This window comes from Scomber scombrus, chromosome 6 (assembly GCF_963691925.1).
Source record: "Scomber scombrus chromosome 6, fScoSco1.1, whole genome shotgun sequence".
In the NCBI taxonomy this organism is placed as follows: Eukaryota; Metazoa; Chordata; class Actinopteri; order Scombriformes; family Scombridae; genus Scomber; species Scomber scombrus.
Window position 1 is genome coordinate 15,077,709 of NC_084975.1, and position 21,960 is coordinate 15,099,668.

The window sequence follows — 21,960 nt, forward strand, 5'->3', positions numbered from 1 at the left end:
ACTATAAAGTGTAGTGCATTGGAAGTGTCTGTGAAATAATGCAAACATCTTTCATTAAAGTTAAAAAACTACTGTCAGAGAGGACATCAGAAACAGCTGTATATAGGATTCTACCCATTAGCTAAATAAAACAACAGGTTACACAACGAAAAACCACAATGCATTATGTTCATAAACACAGAAATAACCATGAAAGACACCAGTATATGTATCTTTCAGGATTTTCGCCTATACCTGTTTCAGCAAATTGCAAACTAAAATAAACTCCTAGCTCTGTAGGCAGTCTGGTGTGTCTGTTTCATGTATTTTTAGGTTTTGATGAGACATTTCTTCCTGTTCTGAGGTGCCTGCACAAGACGACAAACTAATAATAATACCATCTATATTATTTAAAGACAAGTATCTCTCAATGTTCAAATCAAAACCAAAACAAAATTGGATTCAAGTAAATAAAATTATAATAACCACTTCCCACTCTGTTATATATTCTTCTTGTTCAGGTGTTTGAGAGAACTTCTCTTAACAGCTGCTGCACACCTTCTCCAGAAACACCCTGAAATCTCCTCGCTGCATCTACAATTTTGTCGATTTTCTTTGTACTCCAGCAGCATTACATTTAATTACCATTGTCAAAAACTTCACCTGATCTTTACAAAAGCAAAATTCAGCATACTTCCTCACTGATTTGTCCTGCTTAGCTTGTCTCACAACATAACATTTCTTACCTACTTCCTCATGCGTAAGAGTCTCTTCTTAGATCCAACCCTGATTATTTCTGCATCCTTTACTCTCTTCGAACAGTTGGCCTCCCATGCTGCATGATTCCATTTGCAAAGAAGACACTCTGGATATTTCTCACAGCCTCCTTCGCAATCATTCTGCCCACATTTACCACATGTGGTGAAATCACTCCTACATACAAACAAACAATGACCAGACTTACAACAATTCTTGCAGTGCGAAGGTTTAGGAACATACAGCCTTAGTGGGTATGACATGTGATCCAATAATACAACACAGAATACATATGAATATTTAAAGTTCGTTTAACATGTTAAAGTTTGAATGGAATCTGTAGACCAAAGTATGCCAGAGCAGCTGATTTCCAAAGTTACAAAGTCAGATCATTGGCATTCTCATTAACTCCCATAATACATTATAATACATAATACACAGATTTACACTCACAGGCCATTTTATTAAGAATACATACGCAATCTAATGCAGCAAAAACATAATAATAATAACGAGAGAGACAGTAATAAAGAGTGAGAAAAATCAAGTGTAAAGAATACAAGAACAATGTGTGTTCGCTGCTATCGAAGCCCATTTCTGCCAGTGTGATGAAAAAAAGATCCTGCAAGTCAATTTATTCACTTATTATCTCAAAATAATGAGCAACTATTTCAAAAATAATGACTGTATGCCATCATTGCAAGAATTTTCAAAATCATGTTAAATACTTCTACCTTGCTGAAAAGGAAACAGTCGCAATTATTTTTAGACTCAACTTCCCATAATGCATTTCGGCTTACGTCACAGTGTTGTTGCGGAAGTGCCGGGAAACGCCGTGTTGTTAATTCTCTACGCTTGACAGCTGCTTTCATTGTTAGAGCACACAAAACGAACTGTTTCTGCATTGTTCAGGTGAAAAACTCACCTTATGGCAGCACTGAAATACGCAGGTATGGACGATACAGACAGTGACGATGAGTTACCTCCTGGATGGGAGGAGAGGTCTACGAAAGATGGATGGGTCTATTATGCAAAGTAAGTGAGTCCTTCAAACGTTAACTGTCATCGCAAACATGTCTGTGAGAGTTTAGCTTTATCTCTGTTCACAACTTTAGGATCACATCGGCTCTGTCAGCCTGTAACGTACACTGGTTGCGAGCTACACTAGTTTGAGTAAGCTCTGATTTTAACATGAGTCCTCCAGTCTACAAATCTTAACGATTGGATGTGTGCAATTGGTGTCTGAAAGATAATTAATTCAATATGTCTTGATTATATATCGTGAGTCATACTGTAGTAATAGTATTGTGCAGTAGCTGCAGCAGGGTGTGTGATGGGAGACATGACTTCATGACAGGGCTGTGAAATCTCTGTCAGTGAAACAGTACCAATATGTTATCTGGTGATATTTTGCTGTGTTGAAGTCTGCAAGCTGTATGTCATATAGGGGTCCATGTATATAAATATAGTTGACATGAAAACTTTGCATGACTCTTAATAAATCTACAGAAGACGAGTGCCAGCACAAGGTTCATGTAAATCCAAATACATGTGACCTAATAAGATCTAATAAACTTATGAGACAAATAACACAGGTATATAACATAATTTTGCCCATCTGTTCAGAGCAGATTTGTGTCAGTAACAGCACTTTGCTTCAACCACAAATGATTCAGGCCACTGACTGTTGTTTTTGTATAAGCTATAAATGACATTCAGTCTCTTAGTGTAGCACAGAAGATGTCTTCATTGGCACAAACTGCTATAACTCCATCCAACAGCCATCACTTACTAACCAGAATCATGACCTCTGATCTCAGATACAACCCTAAAACTTATATGTAAATTATTTTTTTTCTTGAATGGATTAAAAGAAAGAAAGAAACAAAACCCATTCAAAACATGTTGGGATGGGTTTTAACTGTGACTGTGCATCAGTCTCTCACTAAGCAGTGGTGAAAAAGGTGTTCCATGGTTGAACCTGATGCTGAGCCCTGCCACATGCAATGTGTGTACTTGGTTTATTTGTTTTCTTTTATGAATATGTGTGAAATGTGTAGTACTGCTACATTAGTCTTTTGTGATGTTATGTCCCTTCTGTTATGACCGTTATATTCATTGATATGTTTTTCAGTGTGTATATCAGATTTGTGATTTGATGTGCTTTTTGTCTTGCTCTTTTGTGTCTTTTCAATGCTTAACATTAAGCTGCCCTGAGGTGTCAGATGAAAATGAGTCTTTTGAAGTCTGCTACATTTAGATCAAATTGATGTGCCTCAGTGTGTACTGTCCCTGATAGATAGATAGATAGATAGATAGATAGATAGATAGATAGATAGATAGATAGATAGATAGATAGATAGATAGATAGATAGATAGATAGATAAAGTAAAGCAAAGCAGAAGATGACATGTTGATTTCTGATTTTTCTTTCTTGATTGTCTCTGTGTCCCAACAGCCATGATGAGATGAAGACACAGTGGGAGCACCCTAAGACAGGAAAGAAAAAACGTTGTGCTGGAGGTTTGCTTTATTCACTTGTTCTTCTGTCCTACATCCATTTCTGTTTTCTCCAGGTTTACTTGTGTAGGCAAGTCATTGGTTCTTTAATTCTTTCTAACTGGGTGGAATATTTAATGTCTATACTAAAATGTTATCAATTTTGTCATTATTTAATGACTAATCAGTTCTCAGTTTAGGTTCTTAAAACAGGGTTAGGGTTCAGTGTCAGCTTGTGTACATTATTTTCTGTCTTCTTAGAACATGGACACAAGAATGTCTATGTGCTACCTCAAAATGTTATAAGTTGCTTTTATATTTGAAAAAGTGCTGTATAAATAAAGTTTATCATACATTTGTGTACATTTGTTATTATACACTCTATTACTTAGAGAGAAATAATGTCTGTCTTTTCACACAGATTTGCCATATGGTTGGGAGCAAGAAACTGATGAAAAAGGGCAGATAATTTATGTCGAGTAAGTTGATTGATGATTGAACCTTTGTGGCTAACAGAGGGGAAAAAAAGTATTTTAAGGCACTATTTTAGAGTATCCTTTCTATTACAATAACCTGTGATATTCTCTCATTCTCAGTCACATCAATAAGCGAACCACATATTTTGACCCACGCCAAGCATTTACAGTAGAGGATGTGGTGGTGAAGCCGAAAAGATATGATGGAAATACTTCTGCTCTAGAGATCCTGCAGGGTCGCGACCTTTCTGACAAGGTAGTCCTCATTACAGGGGGCAACTCCGGCATCGGTGAGTTTATTGAAATTATTATATGTTTTTTTAATCGATTAATTTTCCTTAATAGCGGTGTTGGAAATCATCCGAATGTAGTGACATGTGTTTCCATGATAATGCCACTAGGTGGTGATGTGGTATTAAACTGCAGCCGAAGCTCGTCTTCCACAGCCAGGCATTCATCAACATTAGCCTCCAAAATGTTACATCAACAAATCACTCCTTAATACCGAACATGATTGTATTGAAGTTCATTAGCTGGGCTGAATTGGATGTCATTGTTAACTGTAATGAATGGTGTCCATTTGTACCCAGCAAATGCATGGCTCACTATATAATGGTCTGGAAACAAATGTATTTCCTCTTTTCTTTAGTTTAAATTAGCAAAAGTGGTGGCCATTTGTTCAGACTCACTGCTTTGTTCGACATAGATAATGACAGCATGAGGGAAATCAAATAAACATAAAATTGTTAATTGTCTTTATATTCAGATCCTTTGTAGCAAGGAAAGTCACAGCAGTGTAATTGCTGTGTGTATATTATGAGATGCTGAAAGCAGCACTGTAGTATATAGATTTACAGCAGCTTGGGGACCTTTACTGAACAAAGAAGATTGTGAACTTAATTGCCTTCCTGACCTTGATGTTTTTCTTTCTATCTGTCTAGACACAAAATCACAACTACAGTTGAGAAATGCTTTTATGTAATTTAATTATGTCATGCTTTTTCAAATTGCTGCTCCTTGGACACAGTGTGAATTGTTTGGATGGTTCAACAACAAACACTTGATTTTAACTAAATTAATGGAGTCATCTTTGATTTTGTAAGCTGCAGTTTTCCAGATTTGAGGAAGATACTTCATGCAGTGTAGAAATGAGACAAATAAGTTTGACAATGACAGCATGATCACAAGGTGACAGAACATTCACAAAGATAACCATTAATTTTTTTACACCCAGGAGACAATCAAAACACCAAATGATTAATCTTACAGATGAATCAAACTTGAACTCCTTGCACAGACACAACTCCATCACCATCTTGATGAACATTTGAAAAAGGAAAACATGAAAACAAACTGAAAGCTCACAGAACACTCAGAACACTGATTCTTGTTCCGTTGTTAATATTATTCTTCAATCAACATTTTTTTGGCCTTTGATTTAGAGACAGAGCAAGAGAAGAGTAGAGGGAATTGCACATTGTTTTCACCACAAGAGGGCACAGGAGGTCCATGATGTTATTGCTGTTGAGGCTTTTGAAACGTTTCCATAAACTGCTTCACACGTACTTATTTTTGCCTTAGTTACAGAACTACATAATGAAAAACATAATCCATACTTAACATTTTTTTGTGATGTATTTAGTAAAAACAAATTTGCTCTGAAAAGAAAAAAACAGCTTTTCTCAAAACAATGTATCAAATACTACAGTTACAACACACAGACATTTTTAATATGTGTGACTGCTTAATATACCCATATTAACATAACCTTTGTTTTACTCTACCACGTATTAAATATGCAGCACCCATAATTAACAGTATTCCAATAGTAATTGCTACTACTCGTGTGCTCCTTTGACATTCCACCAGTGAAATGTGGTTATGCCAATTGGTTGGACCCATTTAGCATTTTAATGGCATCAATAGTGTTTTAATCCAAGTGTCAAGGCTATTTCCATTTTCTCCAGTGCTTATTTCCTCCACAGGAAATGTGACATTTTTATTAGTAATGGCGGGATATTATTTAATTAGGAAATTTACATTTCAGCTCTTTAATTTAGTTCTAATGCACATGAACATGAAAAGCACATATATGAGTTTATTTATGCATGAAATGTCATAGTCTGTGGTTTTGTGACCAGCCTTGAAGCTCCTTTGCAATAGTGCTGGGAGGAGAGACGGTAATGCGGTTTGTCTTGCTGATGTGTACACTGTGCTCGGTTCACAACATTAGTCTTCCTCTCTCTGCTTTCTTCTGTAAATTAAAAACCAGTACCAACCTGAATGGTGTTTTTAATTGTGATAATGGAAATGAATGATCACGGTTGGTTTTCGGCTCGGTTTCTCCTTCTCTCACCCTCTTTCTCCTCTCTTTAAAGGTTTTCTTACTCTTATAGACCTGTGGTTGTACACCTGTACCTCTGCATTGATTCCTAAGTGGCTTTGACCCAGGCCTGAGCCTCCTATCCATCCCCATTACACACTCCTGCTCTAACTCTAATTCCCCTCCTATCAACTAACTCTCTGGTTATTTACTGGCCAGGGGTCCATGGAGCAGTTGTCCTTAAAGGGCTATTGTCATGATACCTCTGGACCCCACTGGGTTCACATGAGAAAAGTTGTCTTTCTTAATATAATATAAAAACCTAAAAACATTTTTACTACACCAATCTCTGAATCTGAAAAACTGTATTCAGCATAAGCCTTTTCCAAAAATGTTATTTCTGTCGAGGCGAAACTATATTTGTAGTTCTCTCTTAGCACATGCACTGTAACGGCTCTTCTGGGAACTCTGTGTAACTACATATATGTGTCCTCCCACCAGGGGAGCGGCGTCACTCTCCCACACCAATACAGCAGGTGCCATGTTGTCAGCATAACGTATGTTGCATAGCGGTCAGAAATAACATATTGACCCTCTGTCTCACTCGAGTGAAACATTCAGGTAGGCACATCTAACTATTGACTCTTCCATATGTGCAGTATTCCTGCCCTATGATGGACTGAAACTTATGTTTATGTTTTATTAAAACAAATCAAATATCCCAGCCAATTTTTTTTTGTTCTCACAACTTGAATAATTCTTCATTTTCATTGTTTACTTTTTATCTTCATCTTTTCAAACCTTAATTCAAATGTTTCTGGCCCTTCTGCAGACTGGCTTGATGTGAAGCAGTACCTTCAGTCGTAAAGCTCTACTCAATCTTAATGCATGCTCTAAATTCCACATGCTATTGTTTCTAGGTGCAGGGTCAATGCTGAAATAAGAAGCAGAAAAGACTAGAATAGCAAGGATTTAGAAAGAAGCGCTTCATAATGTTTTAGTGTCTCTATGTATCTGTCTCTGCAGTGTTTTAGGACTTTGAATGTTATTCTTATTCATGAAAGACTAACATTGTTCTATGTTTGTGTTGATCCCAGTGTTGTGTTGGGGGGATTATGTGTCAGGCTGGTGCTCTCCTCTCTCTGGATGGAGAGATCCCTAAGCATATTCAGTGAGTCGTAGAGCTGGGGGAGCCTCTGTGTGCAGATTAAACCCATAGCCTAGCTTTGTGGCTGATCATTAGATTGAGGCAGATTTGTTAAGCATAACTGCCATTAAATTGGCTGCAAAGCTCTGGTATTTACTGCACTGCTGTTTATGAATAAGGACCCCCTTAAAGACCCGCGCAGCGATGCGTTAAACCCGAGCCTCGGTAAGGAGAGAAATGTATTATTCATAGGGGGAGGAATTAGATGGATAAAAAGATGTTCCTGGTGAGGGTGGCATGCGGAGTCTGTGTCTGTGTGTGTGTGTCTCTGAGTGGCTGCGTGTGGTTTAGATGACATCCAGAGTGTATCTGTGTTTATATTCAGAAGTCTGATAGTATTGTGTGTGTGTGTGTGTGTGTGTGTGTGTGTGTGTGTGTGTGTGTGTGTGTGTGTGTGTGTGTGTGTGTGTGTGTGTGTGTGTGTGTGTGTGTGTGTGTGTGTGTGTGTGTGTGTGTGTGTGTGTGTGTGTGCGTGCGTGCGTGCGTGCGTGCGTGCGTGCGTGCGTGCGTGCGTGCGTGCGTGCGTGCGTGCGTGCGTGCGTGTGTCTGTATGTCCACTAGGGGAACGGCCGGCCTGTTTCCTGCTCTGCCTCCTCTGCCTCCTCTGTGTCAGTGTGTGAACTGAGCCACAGAGGAAATTGAAGGAGAGTTTTACTTTTTTTTTTTCAACAAGCATTTCATGTCCTCTCTGATGAATGTGTTTATTGGCTACGTAATGAGAACCAGTTATGGTTGGTTAGTCAAATTATTCAACTTTATTAACCTTGGATGAAATTTGCTATGCAGACCCAAACTGGTGTAACATGCAAAGAGTGTTATGCTGGAGGCCAGAAGGGTTCAATAATGATTACAGCAGCTCTAATATAATAGAACTGAAGTGGTTAGAGAGAGTGGATGGAATACATATATGTGCTTAAAGGCTGTAGGTAAAATAAAATGAAAGGGTACTGGCTTATTGTGTGTAGTCAAGTAGTTTATAGACCTATCGAGTTTACAGTCTGCAGATGATGAGGGGATGGAAGTTACATTGGGGGGGGGGGGTGATGACAGTGATGAAAATAGTGTGTGTGTGTGTGTGTGTGTGTGTGTGTGTGTGTGTGTGTGTGTGTGTGTGTGTGTGTGTGTGTGTGTGTGTGTGTGTGTGTGTGTGTGTGTGTGTGTGTGTGTGTGTGTGTGTGGTAAGGCCGGCTAGAGGAGGAGCAGGGGAGATCAGTGTGGTGTGAGGCCATGATGAGAGATTGTGTAGGGAGTTGGAGGTTGACACAGAGGGTCAGAGGAAGAGAAGGCGGAGACAGCAATGGGGGGGTAGGAAGGAGGCAGAAGGGGACAGGGAGGGGTAATAGAACCACTCCAGTGTTCTCGCCTGGAACAGCTCAACCTTGGGCTGTAATTACTAACCATACATCCCACTTTTGGGGTGACATCTCCCTCCTCATGGACTAATGGAGGGGAATTAGAGGGGATCTTAAAAGTCAGAAAGAGTGGGCCGGTTGTGCCGTTCCTCACTTCTTGGGACAAGAAATACGCAGCAGCAGGAACAGTTGCACTTAACGCTGAGACAGTTATGAGTCAGACTGTGTCCAAAACTCCAACTCCTCATTCTCTCGTTCACTTCTGCTTATATAATGGACACTCAGTTGTTTATTCTATAACAGGTGGTAAACTAAAATTTTGGACACCTCACTGACAGCTGTCAATATTTGTATCTATAAAATGCAATGCACTGCATTAATGAGACAGCAGAATTGTAGTGCGCATGCCATTGACACTTAATTTGTCTGTTTGGGCACTATTTATATAAACAGACTCAGAATTTGGACACTTAAAAACTACTAAACTGCCTGACAGTAAATATAGTGAACTGTACAGTACATGAAAAGTGAACATGACTTTAGTTAGGATGTAGTGAGATGGGTAAATGGGTGGATTTTATTGGTGACAGTGTCAGTGACAGATTTGGACTATATGGAAGGATATTGCAGTTTGGTCAAGATCACTCTTGAAAAATCTATGAATTTATAAACACTAACTCAAAGACCTCAAAATTTTAATGCATGAATCAAGATGACTACCGAAAATTAAACTAGTCAGAGATAGACACTTAAAAGTGTGATAAACAGTCACATATTCCTTATATATATCATAGTTATTCCTTGCTTCAGGAATATCACACACAACATATTTTTAGGACGTGCATTACAGTTAGAAATTGGCATATAATTCTTGTCATAAACTCTAACTCTGCTTTGGGACATTGAGATGGGGTGATGTGAAGTCTTGTCATGATCTGTGTTGCTCTTGTGTGCATTTTTTTTTCAAGCACAAATTCAGTTGTGAAAAGGGGATTGTGGGAAACTCAACATGTTTACCCACAAGTCCTGTAATGATCTGAATTGACTTCTGTTTGCCCAATTGTACTATGGAGCTTATTATAGTTAAATGCCTCTTTGGATACAGATCAAGAGAGAGAAGGAGCAGGCAGCACCGTTTGCCAAATAAACACGTTTACTGACGAGGCTGGTAATGATCTCATTACATTGAGCCAATACACCTGTGTACTAGGGGGATCCAGAGAGGGGCGGCGGGCCAGGGAGGACAAACAAAGCGTGAAATCACTAAATCACACTCATTATTGGGGGATATCAGTAGGGCCAGGATCCTAATGTACCATGAAGAGCATTCACTGCTTAATGGACATTTTACACAATTTTTTATGCATTTTATATATTACAGTAAAACAAATTTTCAACAATAGCGCAGCCATTTACTGTATTTTTGTTATGCTGTGAATCAATCAGAGCTTCTACTTTAACTTGGCTGAACTGCGTTAAATTCATCCCCCAGCTTTTTAAAAATGGTTGGATCAGACTCTTCTACTTGTATGTCTGTGTTTGCCATGTGGTTGTCATATTAGCCAAAGGAACCTGGAAGGTCATCACAGTTGACTCCTGTGTGTTGTAAAATGGCTTATGACATTTGTCGATCCACCAGAGCAAAAAAAAAAAAAAACCCAGTCTGGCCTCTCGTCATGTTCCGCCATCAGCATACAACACTGAAACAGGCTCTGTTTGTTGTACACCTGACCAGGAACTAATTCCAGTGCGGCCCTCTCCACCGGCAACATGGATGAGAGGGCGAGGAGTCTCTGTTACAGCAACACCACTCTCGTTATTTCACAATTAATGTCAAGCCCTTGTTATTTGTCATTGGAAATACACAGCTTCAGTGATGCCGCCGTTGTTGCTGCCATATTCTAATTTGTTCTCCATTATGGAAAACACTGGCGTCGATTAATTTCACTTTCATGGTTTGTACACACAACAAGTGAGTGTGAGGTGTTGTTGTTTACCAGCAGCCAGTACTTCTGTCCAATTTATAAAGGCTGAAAAAATGCTTTTATATATTGCAGCATGTTTGGGAATCTTTAAAAAAAAAAAGAAGTCATTTACAAATTGAGGGTGGCCTATTGCTGCTTTTATTCAGATTTTGACTATGTTGTACATTTAATACCAGACACATCCTATTATTATTGTTTTTACTTTTAGTATTCAAAATTAAATGTAAATGTGTCTATATTGTCTGACACAGAATGTTTTTTCTGACATTTGTATCTTGAATTCTGCCGCTCCACCTGCAAATTCAAAGTGTGTATTTATTCCGGGAGTCAGACTGTTCATTTTTCCCCCTCCTGTCATGTTGTTTTTATTTTCATTTCCATTTCCTGTGAGTGAAATGATCGGCGCTCACAGCCACAGTCCCCTCCATTACACCTAATAAGGTGTCATATAATTTAATTCCATGCTTCACTTGTCAGAAAGGGCTTCCAATCCTATTCCAATTTTGAGTTTTAATAGATATTAGTCCTTAACACTCTCCTCACAATTAGGCCTCCCAGTTTTTCTCTTAATGAAAATCAGATTAAGACATATAATCTAATTACAGTTAATATTAATCCACCCTCTGATACAGTCTGCCTGCTGCTCCGCCTCTCAGACCCTCTTTGCAGTTACTGTGCCTGTCAGGTTTGCCAATCAAGACACATCAGTCTGTGTGTTTTAAAAAAAAACTATATTTAGAGTTGGGACAGAAAAATAAGACAGTGCTCATCTGAACTTTTCCACGAGACTTTGAAGGATAATAAATGTCAAAGGAAATAAAAATACGGTGAAGGGGGGAAAAAAAGTTAATCTCATAAATTAATTCAACCTACGGGTTGAAATGACCCATTTAGACTTGTAATTTAGAAATGAACTTCTCTCCCTCTATCTTTCGTTTTTGTCAGTTTTATCATGACTACATGATTTGGATGGAGCCATGAAGTAGTCTCGGACTGATAAATTCTGTGCATGTCCACGGACCTCGTTTCATAGGAGAAATGTCCTTATCAGAGGCATTTTGATGCTCTGAAATATCACACCAAGGTTCAGTTTGAATGTCATGTCTGTTTGATTGTTCATTTGACTCCCTCTACATGTTTTCATAATTACTGCCATCACAGTATAATTACCAACATAATTAACAAGCAACCTCCCCTTCCTCCTACTCGCCCACATTATGAGCAGTGATACCTTTTTGAGAGCTGGCGGTCAGATCAAAAACTTTATCTAAGAAGAGACGAAAAAGTCTTGAACCACAATAATTCAGTCAGTTTCATCACTTCAGAGAGAAATGATTAACTCTGCACTAGACCACTGGGTTACTCAATAAAAGAAATTATGTGGAAAATTGATAGGGAATTTAACTTGCACATCGCCCCACACAACCCCCCACCATCACCACCACCCCATTAGATTCAACCCCTGAGAATCAAAGTTATCTTCAGAAAAAAAACCTCATCTTTAAAGGATTGTGCGCCTTCATTCTTTTTTTTTCTTTTTCTCTTCATGTCTTTGTCTGTCTCTCTGTCTTTCCTTCTCTCTCCTCATGTCTCAGGCCTTGAGACAGCCAAGTCGTTTGCTCTTCATGGTGCCCATGTGATCCTGGCGTGTCGAAACCTGTCCCGGGCCAGCAAGGCAGTGAATCTGATACAGCAGGAGTGGGTGAGTGCCAGTCTGACCTTCCTTGTGGTTTGCCTCAAATTTGAAAAGCTGAAAGGATACTTCTGGTGATATTATGTTTTTTTTTCTTATTTGTGGAAATGGAAAAAAACACCAACAAAGAATTTATCCCACTAGTTAAACTTTGGCTACTAATGTATTGCCTGTGAAGCCAAAGCCTGATGTGCAGTAGCACATTCATCTCTTCAATTTCCTTCAATTGCTTAAAAAACTATTAAAAACACATCATTGAGCACTCGTTGATATGTTCCCTCATTAGGGTGAACATGGCCTCAGTAGTTTATTTTGTGTTGCATCCTGCTTCTGAAAATACACACTAACTGTGTCTAACTGTTAATCAGCGGCTGGAAATAGTCATTATGTACTCCTGTTTGAGTAATGTTTGTTAAAAACTATCAGCTAGCGATCAGCTGTTTTGTGAAATTGTTTAGTTTATATTTGTGACCCATTTAAAAAAAAAAAAGTAAGAAAAACAGACGGACAAACACATTGTTGGTTTTTCTTTTCATGGGATTTGTTGGATATAAGAAAAATATGGAATCTTGTTGGCTCATCATACTTAATATTATCTATTAAGTACTTCTGGAGTACTTTAGGCTACTCTGTATACACAAGACCTGTCTTACGGGTTTTTCTTTTGTGTTTTTTTACTATAGTTTGAATGGAGAGTCTAATGGTAGAGGATATTGATATTTTTCAAATTTTAAAGCTCTCTTAGGCAAATTTTGTGATTTGGGGCTCTATAAATACATGTTTTAATGTGACATCAGTAGATTATTTACATTTCTATATGATTTCATTTATTTAAGTCTCCCTTGCAAAAGAGATCGGTTCTATAAATGAGAATTAATATTAAATTAAAGTATTCATCTTCATGTTGTCACATGAGCTCTGCTATCAGGAACGGTAAAGAAAGCTTTGTATGGGTGTCTGCGTTAAGCGAGAGAGAGAGAAAAGGGAGGAGGGAGAAAGAGAGAAAGTGAGAGAGGGCATCTGATAATTACCTGAGATTATTGCTCTAATATCGCTGCGCTTGTGACACGTCCCCAGATTTACGAGTGTGGGAAAATAAACAAGTGAAATGTGGGTGCTGGAGCAGAAAGAATAAGCCATTAGCACTGGGTTGATTACAGAGAGCAGGACTTGAAGAAGAAGAAGGAGAGTGAGTGCTTGGCGCAGATATGGAGAGAGAGAGAGGGCGAGAGGGAGGAAAAGAGGGAGCGAGCGAGAGAGAGAGAGAGAGAGAGAGGGAGGGAGACAAACGCCTTTGAGCAAGAGTAGATCTGCAGTGTTTAAACTCACCCAAGTCTCTAATTGAAGTATGCCCCTGGGGCTGTCAGTGCTGCTCCACAGTGTGAAATCCAGTGTACAGATCTATTAATGCAGCTGCTTTGTCTAAATGAGTGGAGGAAAAGCTCTGATTCAAGTACCAGATTTTCTAGCCAAATTGATTTTCAAGCTTCACACCTGCAACAGAATTACCATCGATGTTTTTAAATATTTGTGAATTAACACATAAAAGCTACTCAGAGACGCTTCCAAAGATTAAACGACTGGTGACCTCTGCAGCGTAAATGATAATCTTCCCTTTTTGTGGCACATTGGCATGTGGCATGTGGATATTGTTAGCAAATGAAACCATTTAGATAATACAAAACTATAGAGTTCAAGCAGAGCAAGAACAGTGAATTAGACTTCCCCAGGCTCACTCCACATTTCCTGCTCAAGGAATCCCCCTGTTATAGACTAATGAATAAAAGTCACAATATCAGAATAAATCTTTGCAGCAAATGATCCCCTCTGGCGACATTATTAATAGATTCAGGAGAAGAATAGAGAGGAGGATTAATCTTTAAGATGATGGATGGACTCTGCTTGCCTTCCCATGCTCCTAAGCTAAGGTCATTTTGATAAGAGGGTATATTTTGGGGTCCTCTGTACAAAAGGTCATCATATCTACTTCCAGGTCCCTCTCAGAGTTCCGCTCTGGCTGCCAGGAGTGGAACTGCTGTCCCGATTGCGTAGGACCTCTGACCTCTAACTACCTGCTTACTATTACTCTAAACTCTTTCTTCCACCAACTCCCCCCCCCCCTCTCTCTCTCTCTCTCTCTTTCTCTCTCTCTGTGGGCTTGTGTTGCCGTTCAGAGGTGAGAGTGATGGCCCGCTGCAGTTCAGCATAGCGCCATGTACTGGCAGTTGGTATAATAGGAGGGTCACTGTGGGATAATGGGCAGGTTAGAACAGCCACTGACTGTTAGGAAGAGCAGGGTCAGAGGGCCTATCCTTCCTGGTCAGTTGTGCTCTGCTCTGCCAGGAACCGCTACAGTGTAAACAGAACAATACAGGAGATTACGAGAAAAGAAAAATCTGTCCTGATTTTATATGCAAACTTTAAATAATGTGAAAATACATTTAGCACATTTTATAGTGCACATATGAGTATTAAGGCATGGCATTATAGAGATTGATTTGAGCTTTGAACAAAAGCAATGCCTTTTTGCTGACTTTTCATTATTAAATTACTTTCTTGCTGTGTTTATACAGCACACAGTTTTCATGATGGGACTTTAGCTGCATCTCCACCGCAGGCCTAATCTGAGCAGAATGTGTTGTTTTCTCTGCTTCTATTCGAGCTGTGAGGTGAAACCCCTCCAGCAGGCTCATTAGGGGAGTTTAGAGTGGTGGAGAGGGGATAAACATTTACCTTATGATTGTGTTTTACAATAAGCCTGATGCTGGTTGCCTTTATAGGGTTCAAAGGGGGCTGTTTTTACAGGCCGTGATGAAGCCACAGTAAAACCAGGAAGGGGATTAAGCAGCAGATGGGTGCTGGGAAAGATAGAGGGAACAGAGGGGGAGAAAATGAGAGTGAAGCGTTGTAACAAAGATATGCAGCAGAAGCAGACAAGTCAGTTAGATTTGGAGAGCCAAATGCTTTATTTACTTACATTGACAAATTTCATTTTGTGGATTTTAATAAGTTTTGCTTCCTCAGTATTGCCATATAGATTCCTTCAAGTAGCTCTATTCTGTATAAATCTTTCATCCTTCTGTAGCTGTTGGCCTCTGCCCTACACTTTAACTACATGCTTTTTTTCCCCACAGTCCCTTACCTATCCATCTCCTATTCCACTCACAGTACAGGCAGGTTAAGTTGCTGGTTAACAACCAAAGTGTTGCCTTCATGCCAGAGATTTATTTTTCCTGATTGCCTTTAAAATTCTGCTTATCTTTGACTCCAATGTCTCCCTTGGTGAGCTGTAATGGACTCCCCTGAGATACAGCCCACTGTGGTGGGCCAACCAAGGCCCTTTGCCCCTGAGTAGAATGCAATGCACACACACACACACACACACACACACACACACACACACACACACACACACACACACACACACACACACACACACACACACACACACACACACACACACACACACACACACACACACACAGACGGGCAGCATGGTCTTATTTTGTAATTTCTTTCTTTTTTTTTTTATCCAAAATGCTTATTTCCCCCACTGCCCCTTTCTACAACACATGCTAATGAGATGCTTTGTAAGGGCGTTAATTAGCGAGCTAGTCACTGATTGCTGTGCTTGTTTTTGGTGTGTGTGTGTGTGTGTGTGTGTGGCAGGGGGGTATTAATATGGCTGTGTGCCGCTGAAGAGAATTCTGTCAGGGTCTGCTCTGGAACCAATTAGGCTAAAGCTCAGTGTCCACTGAGGCTGCTGGGAGAAAAAAAGCCTACTGCTTGCAATGTCAAACAGCAACATTAACACAGGCCAGAGAGGCAAAGCAAGACAGGCGGACTGAGAGCTGATAAGCAGCGATCACTCATACAAGCAGACAGAGAGTCTGACAGACAGACAGACAGTTCCTCTGCTGGATATGAAAATCAGACAAAGAATACAGTTGTACTTTCTGGCACAAACCATGGCCTTCATAGTTTTTCTTCTATTCAAGCTTTTAGATATATAGAAATCTATATATATTTCTATAATCTAACCATGTTCTGTAAATACTATTTCACTGGTTCTCATGCTGTAGGATAAGGTAACAACACAATCAATGAGACAGTGTTCTTTTCCAAGCATCCGCTATTTCAGGTAAGGTAGAGGTGGAAGAGGTCTTAAAAGACAGACAGACAGACAGAAAGAAGGCAGTCTCACCTTGTAGATGTGACTACATAAACTTGTGTTCCCCTACCTTCCTGATAAAGAATATTTCCAATCCATACTGACTTTCCTGGTTCATATGTTAATGTATCATGGCCTGTAGCAGTATGAGATGGCAGAGTTCTGGATGAGTCCCACAATTCTTCTAGAAAGCTACTTTCTTGCATGACTGTGTTCATTAGGATATGTGCATGGATTCAAACCCCTGTTTGTGTCACCTTCACTCTACTTTTAGTATGAATCACACTTATTTGGAGAGGAAAAGTGTGTGTGGATGCTTTTGTGCCTGCATTTGACCGTTTGCCCGGTGCATAACCTCCTGTCAGTCTGACAGGCCCTGTGCCCCGCTGGCCACCGTGCCATGCCACGCTCCTCTCGCTGAGGCCAACAGGAAGCGACACATATGAAATGCTGACCTGGTTGGTCGCAGCCTCCTCCAGGGCCTTAGGATTCTGCTCCTTTAGTCACTCTTCCCCTCTCCTTCCTTGCTCCCTGGCTCTTTTGTTTTCATCTTTCACAAAAGCCTCAAAAGACATGTGTCCCCTTCTGTTCACCCTTTTTTACTTCATAGCACTTTTTTCCTCTTCTTTTCTCTCCGAATATGATTAAGGAAATTGCAGCCCATTTCCCAGGTCAGTGAGCAGGTCTGCAACACTCTTCTCTGCTGCTTGAGAGCCCAATTGATCATCATTTTTTAAGTTTTATACTTTGCAGGAATTGAAACTTTCCCTTATTTTTCATTCTTTTAATGTGATTTCACAGCTGATGTGAATGTTTAAGCATCCCATAAACAGATTTGATTTTTTTCTTGCATTTCTGACCTAAAAAGAAGGCAAAAACTAATACCAGAACAAAAACATACCTACCAGTTTATGGTAATTTAGGATGGCTCACATGGTGCACTTCTATTCTCTCTGAAGTGCTGGAAAGAGTCCTACAATGTTGGAATTGTTTGTTCTCACCACTGATAATCAGTTTGGCTTTGAAACAAGACGTGGCACTTACATGCGTATTTATGCTTTAAAGGAAATAGTTGCTAAATATGGAAGCCAAAATTCCACTCTATTTATGTTTTATTGATGCATCCAAGGCTTTTGACAGAATTAATCATGAAAAAATATTTCTGAAATTGCTCGCTTGAGGTGAACCAAAGTATATACTTTAAAATACTAGTCTTCTGACCATCAGACAATTCAGGTTAAATTGGGCAATGTTGTATTTGCCCTTGTTTCAAGTAAATATTGTGTTTGCCAAGGTGGAATTTTGTCTCCTATCTCGTTCAATGTGTATATGACCAATGGATGACCTATCAAAAATTGAATTGAATGGATGTAACACAGGCTGCCTTGTTGGTAACTCTGTTAGCCAACTCTGTTACCAGTCATCTCATAAATGCTGATATCCTGGTAACTTTTTGTCCATATATGCTGGGCTGCAGCAATTACTGAAGGTGTGCTCACAGTAAGGCAACGATCATGACATTAAATTTAATGCCAAAGAGAGTAATGTCATGATAGTCAGAAGTAGAGAGGATAGGAAATGAGTTTTTCCTGTGTTTCACTTGTGCAATATTCCTCTCATGACATGCAAGGAAATAAAATATCCTGGTCATTTCTCACTGATGATTATACTGATGACTAAGCTATTTATTTGACAGTGTTGTAAACTATATGCACAGGCCAGTATGTTGCTTTGCAAGTTTAGTATGTGTTCTGTCAATGTAAAATGTTCATTATTTAGAATTTGCTGCACACCTCTGTATATGGCTCAGTAGTATGCAGAGGTTCATAGTGGCTTATAATGGTGAGGTGACTGAGGCACTTCAGAGACATCTGATGTAAACTTTTATGTGATGTTTGGATGAGTCAGAGAACAGCATCATAGAGGCTTTAACCAGCCCCAGGAATCAGAATTCAGGCTCAGAAAACACAGGCAAAATAGCATACAAATGGACTGTTTTTTTTTTTTTTAATTGAATGATGAATAAATAACATATATATGCTAAAGACCCTTTTTGTGAGTCAGAAATTAAGTTTGAATTGAATTGAATTTCATTAAAAAGCAATGGCAAAAGTTTTTTATTTTGTATTTTGCATGTGTTTTTGCTGACACGCCACTGTTAAAGCTCAGATAAATCCAGTGGAGATTGTTGTTGGCGGTGTTGAAGCTTGTGCTTAAGCAGCTCTGGAGCCCCTTTTCAGATTGTCCCCAGACTATACCAACAATATACCTGCACTTCCACCTCACCCTGCTCTCCCAATCCTCTCCTCCAATCTCAGGTACATCCACTGAATCATTGAGGGAGTGGCGGCTCTCACTTATTTCCAGGATGAGGCATTGTGCAAATGGGTCTGTTTCCTCGCGTATTAGTAGCATGTGTCTGCCTCTCCTGGGAGACCTTTTCATCTCTCTTTATTTACTTATTTGTTTGTTTCTTGCCTTCATTCTGTCTGTAAATTGGGAATAAAAAGGTCCCACATCCCCAACTACAGTCTGCATCGGTGCAGCACTGAAAAAGAAGATGGGATGGTTGAAATGAGGGTGGAATTGCTATATGTAAATTTGATGAGGAAACCCCCTTTCCCCTCAAATGCATCCGCTTGGATGCCTCCACCAAGCGACCACACAAGTGCCAGAACAACAATAGGATTTGCTGTAATATATCACGGAGGATTTCTTTACATTACACAGGTGACGGTTTACAATGCAGCTCGTGGGAATACTAAAGGAGGCTTTGTGTAGCAAAAACTGTCAGTATTAAAGTATAAGAGTTGAATACCTTGAGGTTTTACAGTAGTAAGCATTTTGAGTGTGTATGTATGATTGTGCATCAATGTAAAACAATTCAATAGCACAGTACGTATGCACACGTACATGCATGCACATTGCACACTGCACACACCCATCCACATGGTGTGTATTTAAATGCTTGATTATGCATTTTGCATAGCTTTGGGACATGCATCACTCTTCCCAGACTGCTAATAAAGTGACCAGGGAGATGGGAAACCTAAATGAATCCTAAAATGCCTGGCTTGCATTCCTCACTCCCTCACTGCTCTGCTTAGTTATTCCAGCCCGTTGTGAAAAGCTGTGCGCTGCTCAGCTTTCCTCCTCCTTATGTCTGTCTGCTATAGCCAGGTGCTCTGTCTCCTGAAGAGGTGTGGCCTGCTACTAATTGCCTGGACCACAGTGAACTATGGGCAAATGCTCTGTGTGAAGGAGCACCGCGGAGGAATAATTTTGAATAAATCACATAGTTAGCCTGGTGGTATTTTCTGCTAAATAAGCAGTTCAGCAGCCGTCTCACATGGAGGTGTGAGCGTTAGAATGACGGGTCACTTGCCATAGGTCATGTTGGGGAGGATTTAAATGATTTAAATGATGTCACTGCCACTGAAGGGGACAGGTTGAGGAAGGATGTGTAAGGCAGCACCGCTTTGTTGTTTGAACCTGACAGACTCTCATCCTTCACTCTTTCGCTCTCCCCTCTGAAGGAGGGCTCATAGCCCTGGGACGAGGGCTTCTTATGATGAGAGAGGTGAGAGGTTGCTTGGATCTCTTTCACTCTTTCTCTCGCTCTTTCTCGCTCTGCCAGCAGAGAATGTTTTTATTGAAGTCTCAGAAGTGCTGACCACAGAGAGACAAGTCCAGCACATAACTGTAATGTTTTAATTCAGGAGATGAGCCAGTTGTAATAAGCTGCAGCCAAATAGACGCAGGCTTAGTTGATGTCTTCCAATCAGGCAAACATAGTAATATTGAATGCAGAAACCATCTGGCAACTGGCTATAACATGCATCCCAAGCTCTTTTAGCATTTTTAGCACAGTTTGAAATTAGCACAGGCTCTCAGATCCCATGATAAAGTTAATAGGATATGCAATAGGCTAATTAGATATAATTCTGTGTATGATGTCTCTGTGTGATTTAAATGGTCTGATGTTGTCTATCGTCATCTTCCATAACCCACTAAGATTATAGTCAGACATGATGCAGGAGCTTAATGAGTGTGTGTGTTTGTGTGTATGTACATGCATGTGTTTGGCGCCCCACATGTACAGGCATGACTGCATTTCACATGAGAGTCATAGAAGAGAACCATGTGTGTGAGTAGCCTGTTGTCAGTTTGGGTTTGCTGTAAAGGACAGAGGGATTGTCCTTTAATGAACAGACAAATGCATCACAGCGAGTCAACATCTGCCACGTCCCAACGTTCTGACACTATAAGTCACAAATTTCAATGTCAGTCTGGTCGAGAATAAACCGGCATAAAAAGCTCAAATCAAAATCCCTTCTGCAGAAGAAAAGTTTGGGATGATGATGATGCTCTAACCTGATGAGGATGTTGTTTTTAACTTAACTAAAAAACAAAACAAAGAACAAGTGATGAGAACAAAGATGTGATATGACCTGTTATCTTTCAACAATTGTTTCAGCAGTAAATTCTTTGCTCATTTATGTATTTACCAGGTAAATATGTAGCTATAAAAAAGAGTATGAAATCGAGACAGCATTTTGGTGCAGAACTCAGCAAATCATCTCTCATGATTCTGTAAAACATCTTTTGCTGATATGGCTGTGTCTCTAAAGCTTGTCTTGTGTTTATAGGATATCCTCTGCAGTCAGGTCTCATGGTATTGATATCAGTGAACTGCTCCAGGCATCCAAACAATCCTGCCTCAGGCACAGCTATCATTATTTTCCGGAAAGTTGTGTGCTTGTATGTGTGTGTGTGCGTGCGCGTGCGTGCATTCGTGTCTATGTGTGCGTGTCTGGGTTTGTGTATGTAAGTATGTATATGTGTGTTTGTATGTGCTTTGACACAGAGTTAACACTGGTTTACAGCTTAATCAGTCTGTGTAACTGAATGCATATTTATCAGAGAGAAAATTCATGCTCAAAGAATCAGACTTCAGCCCATACATCATTATCAAACACACACATGTACATCCTTGGACACACACACACACACACACACACACACACACACACACACACACACACACACACACACACACACACACACACACACACACACACAGATCCACATTTCATTAGAGAGGCAGATTCAGGCAGCAGTAGATTAAAAACAACGTGTGTTTTTACAGGCCCATAAATCAAGCATGGGACGAGGGGGATTCATTTAGAGAACAGCAGAGTTGTGGCGTAGTTGCCCTCACGTGACTGATGCTTAACTGCGATACTTTGATACACTGCCTTTTTATTAGTTTCAGTCTCTCCTGCCCCATATCAATGATTATCTCTCTGCTCACATTTGACTTGCAGAGTAGGCGAGATGTTGTGTTCATTTTGGTTGAACATTTCGATGATGAAACGGCCTCCACATGACCAGTGATTAAGCCTACACATTGGCAAATGATTAGGCCTACAGAACAGTATTACTAGTATAATGCATCCTAATCTTACACTGCTAAATTGCATGGGATTGATCTTGTGTCTATGATGTGAATAAACTAC

At 39.8% G+C, this 21,960-nt stretch overlaps 1 protein-coding gene across 1 annotated transcript in view; it reads left to right on the plus strand.

Annotated features, from left to right (window-relative positions):
* The first annotated feature begins 1,566 nt into the window (after positions 1 to 1,566).
* Positions 1,567 to 21,960, plus strand: part of wwox (WW domain containing oxidoreductase) — a 138,781-nt gene continuing 118,387 nt past the window's right edge. The window contains exons 1-5 of the mRNA XM_062420783.1: positions 1,567 to 1,770; positions 3,194 to 3,258; positions 3,656 to 3,713; positions 3,831 to 4,000; positions 12,173 to 12,279. Of these exons, the coding sequence (XP_062276767.1) occupies positions 1,664 to 1,770; positions 3,194 to 3,258; positions 3,656 to 3,713; positions 3,831 to 4,000; positions 12,173 to 12,279 (507 nt within the window). The 5' untranslated portion in view covers positions 1,567 to 1,663. The remainder of the gene's footprint in view (positions 1,771 to 3,193; positions 3,259 to 3,655; positions 3,714 to 3,830; positions 4,001 to 12,172; positions 12,280 to 21,960) is intronic.